The sequence below is a fragment of the Branchiostoma lanceolatum genome, chromosome 17 (assembly GCF_035083965.1).
Source record: "Branchiostoma lanceolatum isolate klBraLanc5 chromosome 17, klBraLanc5.hap2, whole genome shotgun sequence".
In the NCBI taxonomy this organism is placed as follows: Eukaryota; Metazoa; Chordata; class Leptocardii; order Amphioxiformes; family Branchiostomatidae; genus Branchiostoma; species Branchiostoma lanceolatum.
The window spans coordinates 4,851,223-4,865,044 of record NC_089738.1 but is presented as its reverse complement, the minus strand read 5'-3'; the positions used below and the strand labels follow the sequence as shown (position 1 = coordinate 4,865,044).

Genomic DNA, 13,822 nt, shown 5'->3' with positions numbered 1-13,822 from the left:
CCATTGTACCAACCGAGAAATTAAAGACACGGAAGATACACATCTACCTCCTCCCTATGTTTTCCGTTTTTAAATGGAATATTCCAAGGGGAATCCCCCTTCCCAGACGTCCCCTGGCGGTATAAACAGGTGCGGCCCGACACCTGAGGACTTTTGCTTCTACTTGTGCCATGTTTTCATCGATTCGCCAGCTCAACTGGCAGTTTTGCCCCCTAAAGTCTTGGTGTATAACCGAATAGGGCTAATCTTACGCGAACCAGGCCTCTGTTTATTTCTCCTGGCGATACAGAGAACAACGCAGACCTGACAAGACTGAATAGGTGTGTACGGCTGACGTTATACTTAACGGTATGCAACAGGAACGTATCACTTGAACTGTTGTTTCCAACTTAACAAATACTGTGGCTAATCTCGAGAATATAAATCTATCCAAAACAATACGTAACTGGTGAAGATAAAGACGAAGTTTGGGGAGCTATTGTTTGTAGACTAAAAAAGGGGTTATTCTGTACACATGGTATGTGTGTTGGGGGGGTGGGTGTCAATCGCAGCAAGGAGGTTCCAAACCCTTCGTCGCAACTTATAGTGGTAGGTACATTTTAGATCTACTCACTCCGTTATGAGGACAAATTAAGCTTAACATGACCATAATTGGGCTGAAATTCTTATATTCTTATATGGCTAATTTGTTTTCACAATTCAGGTAAACTTGTACAGGTACAAGTCCAACACTACCACGTTATATGCATCTTCGGACAGGAGAATTCCATGACAGGTTTGTAATTGATACGTTCTTTTTTCACTTTCATTTCCGAACCTGTTTGTGAGTTTTTATGGGAACAGTATGCACCAGGGTGATGCGGCTGATATAAAAACAACCACAGAAGAGTCTGCAAGGGTTTAACGTAATTGGGCGCCCTAAGACCAGTACATGTAGTATCAAAATCTACGCAGACGTATTTTGATACATTTTTGGCGACACCCCAGGGGTGGAGCCTTTTGCACCTTATCGTTTTCGTGTAAGCAAATGCCAATGTAGACATGTTTATCCATATTCAGATTTTGTTTGAAACATTTGTTTTATAATCTGCATTTGTTCTTGACGCAGCGTTATAGAGAAACCGCACTTGGGAGCATCGAAGTGTATTCGAGACGTTCATCACAATAGTAGAGGAAAGAGTCAACCTTAATGCATTTAACAGATAAAAGAACCCCAATTAACAGAATTGTTCTAAATCGTATTGGATAAAATTAGGAGTTTGTTTCTTTTAATATTTTTTACAAACTAAGAGGGTATCATTGGACGAAACAAACATGCAATCATCAAAAACCAAGTTATCGACGGTGGCAGAAGAATTTCGAGAGTTGGACCTGACCATCAGGAGTGGTTCTGATCTGGATGTTGTCGAGAGAGGATTCGCACGTAAACTGATTCAAGGTATCAGTAGTAAAGATGATGTATTGGAATATGAAGCATTCAAAAGTCTTGCAGATTTGTACCTGCACAAAGCAAAGATGAATAGACATGAGAGGAAGAACTTCGACAAGGCCTGTTCGCTGTACAAAGAACTGCTCCGGCTCTGTATAAGTGAGGAAGATAAACAAGTAATACAGCATCGTATTGTATATGCAGAGAAATGTACAAAGCTAGTGCACGGTCAAATGCCTACGAAACCAGGCATTCAGATTTCAACTAACATCATATTGGCTGTAGCGATGACACTTCAGGAAGTGAGGAGGAAGACCAAGACAAAAGGATACGGCGTCACGTCCTTAATTGAAGCTTACACTATGTCCTTTGTTGAAGCAATCCTAATTAGAAACAAACATCTTGAGATAGAATCTCTTAAGAGCATTGGAGATCTGTACCTAAAGAAGGGAAGGGTTGGTAAGGACCAAATGGCGATAACCAAAGCAGCTGGCCTGTACCGAGGGGCGCTGGACCGCTGTAAGGATGCAGATGGTCGAGAAACGCTGAAACACCGCATCAAGTACACGGACAAAATCAAGGTTAAAGGAATGAAGGTCAGTGATAGTCCATTCTCTGTCAGATTTTAATGTTCATATCACGATTTTACACACCATATCATGATGATAAAGTGTCTTTCTTGTAAGCGGTCAAAGCTCAATATGAAATCCGATAACTATATCTTTTAAATCAACAAACAAAACAAGGACATCAAACCATCCAGCAGCAATCAAATCAGAATGTAAATAACCATTTGCACATTATAGAAATGAATTTTGAAAAAAAGACTATGTCTTTTCCGCAGCGACGACAACAAGGATTTTTTCACAGAATGACTGTAAAAGAAGGCAATGCTGGACACACAAACAACAGTGAGAAAGGAGAAGACACTGACAGGTTCGTGACACGTTTGTGATTCATATTGTTTGTATTTGTTTGTTTGTTTGTTTGTTTGTATTGCATACCCGGTAAACCGCATCAAGGCGTAACACACCAGGTTTGTACTAAAGAGTACCAGTATCCAGACAGATTCATATGATCCACACACATCAGAAAGGACCCCTACTCGTTTCGATAAGTGTGTTGGGTTCCTTAACGAGCTTGACGTGTGGCTCTCCTCACACAAACACGTCCATTTAGCGTCATATCCGAGGGACGTCCCTAACCGAAGCTAGGTACTCATTTTCACCTGAGTAAAGTAGGGAAAGTCGTGAAAAGTGCCTTTCCCAAGGTCACAACGTCAACGGGATAAATCAGGGAACCCCGAATTCGAACCCGGTATCTCTGGTTTTCTGGGGCCAAACACTCTGCCACTACGCCACCACGACGCCACTTGTGATTCATATACGATGTAAAAAGAAATACAATTACGGTTAAGGTATCTATGGTTTCTGTAATCAACTAGAATGGTTGAAATATTGTATGTGCCATCTATAATGAATATGTATTTTCATATTCATGTGTAAAAACCAACATACTAGGGTTTTTTAAAATGTATACCATGCCATGTTTCAAACAGCACATACAAAGAACACCTAGAGCAGGGTTGCAAGGCCCAGCAGACAGGGGATCTGAACACGGCAGAACACCACTTTGCAGCTGCGCTCAAGTCCGTTCATGGGAAAGGTGAGTCATGTAATATTAATTGCGCAAAACGCTTGTCTGAAAGGCATATACGCGGTTGGTAAAAATACCTCGTTGGAGCCTTAATTATTCATGTAGTATTTTGTATTCAATGAAAAAGCAGGGAGAGATATCATCCCTACCACCTTCGTTCATCAACAATGTGTATTTTCAACAATCTTATAACGTTTAATAGGGTATGGTCATTATTATCAATAATGTCACAATGTTATACAAAAAGCAAATAGCGATTTTAACGGTTACCGATAAGTAGAATTATTGATAATCTGATACTTGTATTTCATGCAGAGGAAAGCAAAGAAGTAGATCCACTTCGGAAAATGAGCGATGTCTACCTGAAGAGGGGAATGCAGTCAAAAGACGGCGATCATTTCGCCAAGGCAGCAGCACTTTGCAACGCAGCACTGGTAAGATCAAAAACAGAAGACCAAGACGACATAAAACAAACGATCCAGTTAATAACTCAATCATTCGTTAAGCACGTGCTGGGTATCACACACACGGTAGATATCGATGACGTAAACAAACACAAAACGATGTTGAAGGAAGATAGACACCAAGTGGAAAAAGAAATCGAAAAGATTGAACAGAATATCGATCCTTACAGCCTTGATGACGACGACCCAAACATAAGAGAGGTGGAGAGTAAGAGAGCTGAAGCAATCAGAATATTGTTTCAGACAATTCTTCATCAGCGACGAACGTTTATAGTTGGCCTTGTAGATGAATGCATGGAGATAATGGGCCCCCCTCCCTGCAAGTACGCCATGATAGGGTTGGGTTCGCAAGCCACAGGTCTAGTAACGCCATACTCTGATCTGGAGTTTGCCATTTTGATACAGGAGGAAACAGAAAACAACGTCAGGTATTTCCGCAACCTCACTCACTATCTACACCTCAAAGTGATCAGTCTGGGAGAAACCATTCTTCCAGCCATGGCGATTAAGTCTCTCAATGATTTTATCTCAGACGACCCACTGGACAACTGGTTCTATGACTCTGTAACACCGCGTGGGTTTGCGTTCGATGGAGCCATGCCGCATGCATGTAAGACTCCGTTAGGCAGGGGTAAAACAAACGAGCTTATCCGCACACCAAGTAATATGGCAAAACTTTTGGAAGAAAATGTAACATTTCATTTGAAGAAAGGCTACCATCTTGCCAGTGTCTTGGGGAATGTTTCTCTAATCTCAGGGGAACAGATGTTGATCGATGAATATACGGCTTTATGGACTAAGCTACTGCAAGAAGACCAGAGAAAAATCCCCTTGTCACTGGCAAATACCATACTGAAAGAAAATTCCCCAACTTTTGATAGGCACGTACTGAGTGCCAGTCTTCTCAATGTAAAGAAAGAAATTTACCGATTTTCAAGCCTTGCTTTGTCATGTTGGCCACTACTCCGAGGAATACAACCGACAACAATATGGGACACCATTGCAAAGATGAACAGGAACGGTGTCATTAACAAAGAGAACGCGCATCACTTGATGGTGATGATCAGTATCTCAGCAGAACTGAGGCTACGAACGTACATGAACAACCATGGTCAAGTGGAAAACATGTCTGTATTATCATCAATGCCCACAGAAACAGATTTGGGGGAGAAAGTAAGGAAAGTGTTCTACATTTCAAATCCAAAACAGCTTATGAGATACTACTACACAGCAACACCTTTGAAACAATTTGTTTCAAAGATTACAGAGTCCCCAGAAGCGTCTTTAACACTATTTGACAACTCTTTGCAACTTAAATCAGACGTATACGAATGTCTGTGTGACTACCAAAACTTGAAGACATGCAGGGGCGAGATTCTGCAAAATCATATTTCAAAATTTGGCAAGGCTTCTATACATCCCGACATTGCCCGGTCACTTATCGACTTTGGGAGATCATGTCGGCAGATTGGTAACCACAAAAAGGCCATAAGCTACCTTGAACAGTCACTACAGATGACGCAGACTATCTATGGGAAGAATACTGCACATCTTGACATTGCCGCCTCGCTTGATAGCTTGGGTTCCACCTGGATAGAACTTGGTGATTTCAAAAAGGCTATCAGCTATTACGAACAGTCATTGCAGATGATGCGGCATATCTATGGTGAGAAAATTGCACATCCTAATATCGCCGCTTCACTTAGAAACTTGGGTACCGCCTGGATGGACATTGGTGATCACAAAAAGGCCGTTAGCTATCACGAACAGTCACTGCAGATGACGCAGACCATCTATGGTGAGAATGCCGCACGTCCTGACATCGCCACATCACTTGGAAGCTTGTGTACCGCCTGGATAGCCCTTGGTGATTTCCAAAAAGCCGTCAGCTGTGGCGAAAAGTCATTACATATGATGCAGAGTATCTTTGGTGAGAGCACTGCACATATTGACATCGCCAGGTTACTTGACAACCTGGGTACCGTCTGTGGGGACCTTGGTGATTACACAAAGGCCGTCAGCTATCATTCGCGGTCACTACAGATGAAGAAGATCATCTATGGTAAAAAGACTGCAGCACATCCTGAATTCGCCTCTTCACTTAACAACTTGGGCATCAACTGGATGAGCCTCGGTGAATACAAAATGGCAATCAGCTATTATGAACAGTCACTTCAGATGAAGCAGAGTATCTATAGTGAGAATACTGCACATCCTGACATCGCCTCGTCACTTAACAACTTGGGTAACGCCTGGGTGGAACTTGGTGATTACAAAATGGCCGTCAGCTATCATGAACAGTCACTACAGATGTGGCGGAGTATCTATGGTAAGAACACTGCACATCCTTACATCGCCTCGTCGCTAAACAACTTGGGTAACGCCTGGAGGGACCTTGGTGATCACAAAAGGGCCGTCATGTATCATGAACAGTCACTACAGGTTGGAAGGACTATTCATGGTGAAAAGACTGCACATCCCGACATCGCCTCGTCACTTAACAACGTGGGTAACGACTGGGCGGTACTTGGTGATCACATAAGGGCCGTCAGCTATCATGAACAGTCACTCAAGATGAGGCGGAGTATCTATGGTAAGAACACTCCACATCCTGACATCGCCGCGTCCCTTAACAACTTGGGTAATAGCTGGAGGGGTCTTGGTGATCACAAAAAGGCCGTCAGTTATTATGAACAGTCACTACAGATGAGAAGGAGTATCTATGGTTGGAACACTCTACATGCTGACATCGCCTCGTCTCTTGACAGCTTGGGTGTCGCCTGTGGGGACCTTGGTGATCACCAACAAGCCATCAGTTATCATGAACAGTCTCTTCAGATGGGGATGAGTATCTTTGGTAAGAACACTCCACATCCTGATATCTCCAAATCACTTTGCAACTTGGGTGTTGCCTGGGGGGACCTCGGTGATCACAGAAAGGCCATCAGCTATCATGAACAGTCACTACAGATGGAGAGGACTATCTATGGTGAAAAGACTGCACATCCTGCCATCGCCGGGTCACTTGGAAACTTGGGTAACGTCTATGCGAGCTTTGGTGATCTGAGGAAGGCCATCAACTATCATGAACAGTCACTACAGATGAACCGGAGTATCTATGGTAAGAACACTCCACATCCTGACATCGCCAAGTCACTTGGCAACTTGGGTAGCGTCTATGCGAACTTTGGTGACCTCAGTAAGGCCATCAGCTATCTTGAACAGTCACTACAGATGATGTTGACCATCTATGGTGATAATAGCGCCCACCCGTACATAGTTATGGCACTAATGAAGCTGTCTATTGTCTGGGGAAAACTTGGTGATCACCAAAAAGCCTTTACCTATTTTCATCAAGCGACAATGATGAAACGTGTACCTTAGGTATTGGGCAGTACGCTGCATTGGTGTGCCTGCTAAGCTACTGCTTTCTTGTTCTGTAGCGTCTCGAAGCTAAATGCAGCTTGCAATAATATAGAATGATATTAAGAAGTGCTGTTCAGAATAGTGCACATATCAGCATGATATTGGGACTTACAATCTGTAACTGTCATATTTGCATCTATACTCAGATAAGGGTTTCCCCCTTACCTTTACACGTAAGGCCATGTTGAATTGATTATATGGATGACATCCTCTGGGGACCCGAAAACTCGTGTGAGCGTGCAAATAGTTTTATTTCCAAAAATAAGTTCCCCTCATAATGAAATCTTTGTGGTCAGGAACGATGAACAAAGCTTAAGTATGGTATCGTATAATAGATCTTTTTATTTGTTTTGTTCTTTCCCATCTTCTCCTTTGACTTTGGCAGGCTACGAGATTAGTATCCGTTTTCGAAATATGAATGTATATATGTGGTTTAGTAATATTCCAATTGATGTTGTATGGATTTCCAAGAGGACCTTGTCGATGAGGAAAACTAAAGATTCTGTAAATGGACATCATTGGGCTGATAGAGACTTAGTGATTGGACTAATGCCCAATACATGCACAAAATAAAAGAGAGTTAGATTTCGGCGACCTCATGCCTCCTCGAAATACTTAAATTTACCTTTTCACATTTCTATACCACAGACTTCCAAATTTGTGTTTGGTATTTCTGTTGTGTATTACGAATGTTTACTGGTGTACTATTATCAAAGGCACTTACCTCATGTTATGTACATGTATGTACGTATATATATGTAACACAAAATTGAGAAGTAACGAGTTAGAACAGAAAGAAATGCAGTTGTCCTTGTTTTTTTTCTGATATCCATAGTACACTCTCCCAAGGAATGTTGACACCAAAAGAGCTTGTGGATCTTTATGTAACAAAACTACAAACGACCAGTAACTTTTATTTTAAAAGTGGACCAATACTCTTCCGGTTAGTTTAGCATTAGTAACAACATGTTGGGATAGTAGAAGCTCCTTCCCTAGATTGCCTGAGCTGTTTTATTTTTATTTCATTGGTCCTGAGCATGTGCATGTATGCAGCCAATACAGTTGAAAACCTGTCACAGATACACATATCCTTCTTGTCATGTTTTCTTGAGTGTGCACTAGTTGTTTTCGGTGGGAAAGGTCTTTAATCTAGCTTTCTAGTCTTGTCTCTGGGCTAGTACATTTCATGGTGTCTGTATTCAATTAATTATACCAACGTACAATATACAGATGCTATTGATGTGCCTATAAATCATAGGTTTATCAGACCTTTACAAAAAGAAATAGGAAAATTATCCTTAGTTCACTCGTTTCTTATTTTCTACCATACATGTACTGACATAATAAAGTACTCACTTTACAGTAAACAAACAAAAACTCATCAGTATGAACACAACTGGAATGTGTTTAAGATTCATCCCTCTTACTTGGAGTTCAATCTCGGCAATGATTTTATATATTTCTAACATCTACAACAATTAGATGTATATTCAAAATAACAGAAGACTCTAGTTAAGAAAATTTGTCAGAAAGGAGTTAGACAGGATTTGGAAAAAAACGTGTATAATTATATACAAGTCGAAGAACATTACAAAAATGTGTACGCTCTCTCACTCACTGCTTATATTGATTTCAAACATTTGTGACCAATTGCAATTTGTGCTGGCAAGGATACTTCTATAAGAGCCTGTATTAAAAACTTCTAAGTCTAATGAGTTCCAAAGTGAGAAACCGCCGTGTAACGAGACTAACGACTCACTTGGGCAAGTGCAATACAGAGCTAGAGACGACTCAAGGACAAATATGATAAAGACATGAAACAGTACAATCCGTTACTTCTTCTATTGTGTCAGTAAGGGATACTTACTAGAAACAAATGCGCTAAACACGCTTCGGTCACAATTGAACCGGATCTTGAAAGGGGAGAAGCCCCGGCCGGACCTGGGAGGATACCTCACGATGTTCTTGAAGTTAGCCTAAGACGTCTGTTTGTTACCAGTTCCCGGTTTGATCTTAACTCCGAGTTAAAATGAAGAAAAAAAAGCGCCAAAAAGAGTAGCCCGGTAGCCACAAGGTATCCCACTGGCCCGGGGACACGCAGGGATCACGTCCGAAAGTGAAAAATAAACAGTCTGTAAACTGCCCGACCGGGCCCCTTTTTATAATTGTGACCGTAGCATGAGAAGGCGGTTTAGTGGTATGATACACCGATGCGTTGAAGATCTTCATGATGAACTCAAAGACGAGATGTTGCTGTGTCACGACTCATCTGGGCTCCTCCATCCCCCTCCCCTCCACGTCCTGGCCCGCTGCTGAGGGTTCCGTCCTGACCAGACCGGCGGCGTGCCGGCTGGTTCCTCCGGCACTAATTCTCTCGGCGTTCACGGCAGCATTCCCTATATACATGTTATGTAGGGTTCAACAAATATGTAAATTGAAACATTTTTTATACATATCAAGATTTCGGAAATTCATATCTGAGCATTCATAGCTCAGTAAAAGTCACGTTTTCGTAAGTTAATTGACCAGATTTATATGATATGTTTTCATGGAGAATTGTTAATAAGAATTTTGCCGCAGATTTGTACTCTGAGACGTTACGGTGACTACAAACATATCGGATTTCTCCTGAATCACCCATCTTAATCTCTCAATTGTCGTTTTATTCATATGGTGTCCAAAACATCATAACAAAGGTAATAGACTACTTACCACAGGAAACAAACCACCGATACAGAAAAGGATGTCACACCTGCGACGAAAACAGCAAACATCCAAGAATTCTGCTGACCTTTGACATCAGCACCTGGAAAATATACTAAAATCTATCAATCTATGCGCTCTGACGAAATATGGTGTAGCTTCCATGTACGACATCACAAAATCGCGGGCGAATGTGCCCAGGAACACGGCGAACCAGGCTCGGCGAACTGCCGAGCTGCGTGTCGACTATCGGCGCTACGAACGTCCCCTGCTCGCACGTAAATGTTTCTTGCCTTGTGTGGGTCGATGTGATGTGAATGACATTCTCTACCACCGGGTGCCAAATGTAACCCAGGCGGCAGAGTGCTTGTCTGCCCCGAAGAAGACTAAGCGGAAGATAGCCTAGATACAACTTCTACCAGAGTCCTCAAAAGAGCGTTGCCTTCTCCTTTGCACGCCCCAATATAGCTATCACTTGTAAAACCCTATACCACTTGTACCACAGGCCTAAGAAGACCGCTGCCATTTCCTTTGCTCGTCTTACATTGTAGTATAGCGACCTCCCTACCACCGGGTGAAAAATATAACCCAGGCGGAAGAAAGCTCTGTCTGCACCAAAGAAGGATTGGCCACCTATACCACCTGTACAACGGGCCCTTTCCTTTGCTCGTGAAAACACATGTACCACACTATACCACTTGTACCATGGGCCTCAGAAGAGTGCTGCCCTTTCCTTTGCTTGTCTCAGTATAGAAAGCACTTGTACCACAGACCTCACAAGAGCTCTGCCTATTCCTTCGCTCATCTTAGTATAAAAATCACTTGTACCACACTATACCACTTGTGCCACAGGTCTCAGAAGAACGCTGGCCTTTCCTTTGGTCGTTTCAGTATAGAAACCAATTCTACCCCATTATACCACTTGTAACACAGGCCTCATTAGAGCGTCGCCTTTTCCTTAGCTTCTTACTTCTGAGGCCTGTGGTACAAGTGGTTAAGGGTGGTACAAGTGGTTGCTATACTGAGCACGACAACTTGTACCACACTAGACCACTTGTACCAAGGGCCTGAAAAGAGCGCTGCCTGTCTCAGTACGGGGAAAGTGGCTCGATCAAAAGTTAAAGCTAGATAACTTTTGATCGAACCACTTCCCCCGTACAAGAGTATATACGAAATGCCTTGTGCCTGGATACATCGACCCACGAAAGGCGGGAAACATTTACGTGCGAGCAGGGGACGTTCGTAGCTCCGGAAGTCGACACGCAGCTCGGCATTTTGCCGTGTTCCTGGGTACCATAGCCCGCGATTTCGAGATGGCTTACATAAAAGCTGAGACGGAAATATCGTCCAACGACCTTTGCGCGACCTTGGGACAATTCTTTGCTGGTTACCATCTTATTTGGGTACGTCTTGTTTGTGGCGGACAAAGGTAAATGAGTAAAAATGATACGAAGAATAATCGTCTACGGCGATATGATTGAAAAAAAAGTATGTAGGTTTTGAAGGTTTCAGGAATAAAAAAGAAAACTGTTGATTGATGTCAAATGACAGTTGACATCTTAGGGAGCCTATGGTTTTCAGTGAGCGTCTGTACAAATTGTCCTGTTTTTATTTGGTTTCGTTGTGACCTATGTATGCCCATCTTCCGTATATTTATTTGAACTTGTAATTTCCCTTTGAAAACCGAATAAAATAAAAGAAAGAAAAAAAGAGAAAGGAAGAAAAAAGATATGTCTTATAGTCGGTCATAGTATGCCCACTACAAACTTTGAAAGTCTCCATACAGTGTGCAAATGTATCACATTTTAGAACAGTCGCTGGTTAAACATGTTATAATGAAACAACGAAACACATTTAGATTAATTTTTCTAATGATCCGTTACGGCAGCGCCTACCTCCAGGGCGCCCTTTTGGGTTCTTGGGATGTGGTGTCTGTCGCGGTGGAACCGTTGAATTTGTAGAGGCAGGTTCGACAGAAGTCGCATCTGAAAGCAAATAACAAAAAAATCAAAAAGCATCTAGGAAGTTTTTGTGGCAAAAGAAATATGCCCTGAAATTCAAGAATACAGAACACAGAGAGAGAAATGATTCTGATTTTCCCCCGGGGCCCTCTTCGCTGTAATTAGTATACAAAAAAAACACAAAAAAACTTTTGCATGTCAAAATGTTGGCAGGCTAAAGAGAAAAGTCGTGCTTTGTATCTCCGTTCTCATGTGTTCTACTTAATATATTCTTAATCATAACATTCTTAAATAATCATAACAAATCTTGATTTTGCCCCGCCCACTACTTTGTCATCATTGTACGTTTGCAATTAGTCTTTAAAAAATCTCAATCATGAGTTCGTGTTTAACTCACTACAGTCAAAACAGTACTCCCATCTGGTCTCGGGGTCCATGGTGAAGCACCAGGGACAGGGGTTCAGGTAAGGAGCCCGGCAGAAGTTTTGTTCAAGTCCAGCGTGGGGGTGCCAGTAGGAGTTGAGAAATGCGAGGTAATGTGGCTCTTTGGTGTTCCACATCTGACAAGCTTTTCCAGAAACCGTCGTATTGACAGTTCCATTGTAGACATTACGTTCAGGTGCTGTATCAAAATGATAACCATATTAAAGATTATTTTCAGTAAGTCCCTATTCAATTTGGGGTAGGGCAGTGACCTTGCTGCGACCGAGTCATCATAGTGACACATCGCTTAACGGATTCCATAGATAAAAACGAGTCTTTTTACGCTTCGTGTGTTTTGTTGTCTTTTCAGTCATGCTGTTACATTTAGCACGATACTCCCATTATGAAGTCAAGGGTTACACAAATCCAATTTAGGTCGCAGCGAGGTCGCAACACTATCGCCGTGTAGTGGAATGGGGGACTTAGCCAAGCTTCTATTTTTGCATTTTCTTTTCAGTTTGTAAAAGGACTACCTAGCAAAAACAAAAACATTGTTTCAAGTTGAGGAACATGGTTTACATTATGTACATAACTACTAGTATATTCTATATAAAGTTTGATTCCGATGTGTAGTTTCAAGCATTTTGAGGAGTTCTTTAGTTCTTCTATCCACAATGAATTGTAATGCACGGTATTGAATGCTTCCTTTAAAATGTCATAATTAGTATCTTGGGTAAATAATTTATAGAGAGAATAAGCTTCCTACTATAAGCTACTATAAGCTACTTCCTAGTAATTACTTAAGGCATACTAACAGCAATCAAAGTAGTAGTCGTATCGCAAGTCTGGATCCATTGTATAGCACCACGGACAGGGGCTGTCTATTTTACTGCAAAAGTTCCCACCCATAATTCGGTACTTAGAATTCGGGCGGTGAGGATTCGTACTGGCCCAGCGTTGGCAGAGGATTCCGGATATCGTCATGTTGACTTCTTCACGGTTGTATGTCAATTCTGCGGTTTCATGAAGTGGGAAAAAAACTATGTTTATCTTTTCTATTTCATCTACATGTCGAGCATAAACCTTGAGAAATAACTCTATCATGAGAAATAACTGTCTCACTCCCGACCTCAAGTTTTGAAATATGCTAAGAAAATAGATTTAATAAGTCAAATAAAAGTACCATTTGTACGGCGCCTTGTAACAACGGAGTGCAAAATAGACACACAAAATAATCGATTATACTCACAACACAGTGAAGACTAACATAAGTCAATTTGTAATTTATAATTACAACAGAGGGTTTGAATATCTGAATTCTAACGACAACAAATTTCCATGCACTTGCCTATTTTTGCAATTTGAGAATTGTCGTGACGTCTATAGATACATTTCCGAATCGCATTGTGGCAATGGTTTTCTTATAATATGTTCTACACATGTTTGAAAGGTGTGTGTGTGTGCATTTGTGTGTGTTGGAGTGGTCTTCACCATTCGCCCATTATAAACGAGAGAGCAAACGTGTATCCAGACAAAAACATGACCGTAGTTTTGTACTCACCGCAACTGATCGGGAACACTCCCAACACTAGGAGCAATGTCAGAGATAGCTTCATGTTTCCACCTGTCATAACCGCGGCAGAGACAACACCCTTGTTTCTACCAGAACTCGAGACAGTTTGTCAGGGTCTGCAAGAATGCCTTTACATTAGATGAAATTTCCCCTCTGACTACATGTATATGTAATGCACCGAGTGGGG

The 13,822-nt window shown here is 41.8% G+C and overlaps 1 protein-coding gene across 1 annotated transcript; it reads left to right on the top strand.

Annotated features, from left to right (window-relative positions):
• The first annotated feature begins 1,879 nt into the window (after window positions 1–1,879).
• LOC136423425 (uncharacterized) lies at window positions 1,880–8,063 on the top strand. Its single transcript, XM_066411565.1, has 4 exons — window positions 1,880–2,025; window positions 2,274–2,365; window positions 2,988–3,094; window positions 3,401–8,063. The coding sequence occupies exons 1-4, from the start codon at window positions 1,900–1,902 to the stop codon at window positions 6,931–6,933; spliced, it is 3,858 nt and encodes a 1,285-aa protein (XP_066267662.1). The 5' UTR covers window positions 1,880–1,899; the 3' UTR covers window positions 6,934–8,063.
• Window positions 8,064–13,822: the final 5,759 nt, after the last annotated feature.

Excerpts from the sequence above, each read along its gene's own strand:
- LOC136423425 (XM_066411565.1), top strand. The coding sequence starts at position 1,900 with ATGGCGATAACCAAAGCAGCTGGCCTGTACCGAGGGGCGCTGGACCGC. Across the intron at positions 2,026-2,273 it reads TCAAGGTTAAAGGAATGAAG|CGACGACAACAAGGATTTTT; the intron begins GTCAGTGATAGT and ends TCTTTTCCGCAG. Across the intron at positions 2,366-2,987 it reads AAAGGAGAAGACACTGACAG|CACATACAAAGAACACCTAG; the intron begins GTTCGTGACACG and ends TGTTTCAAACAG.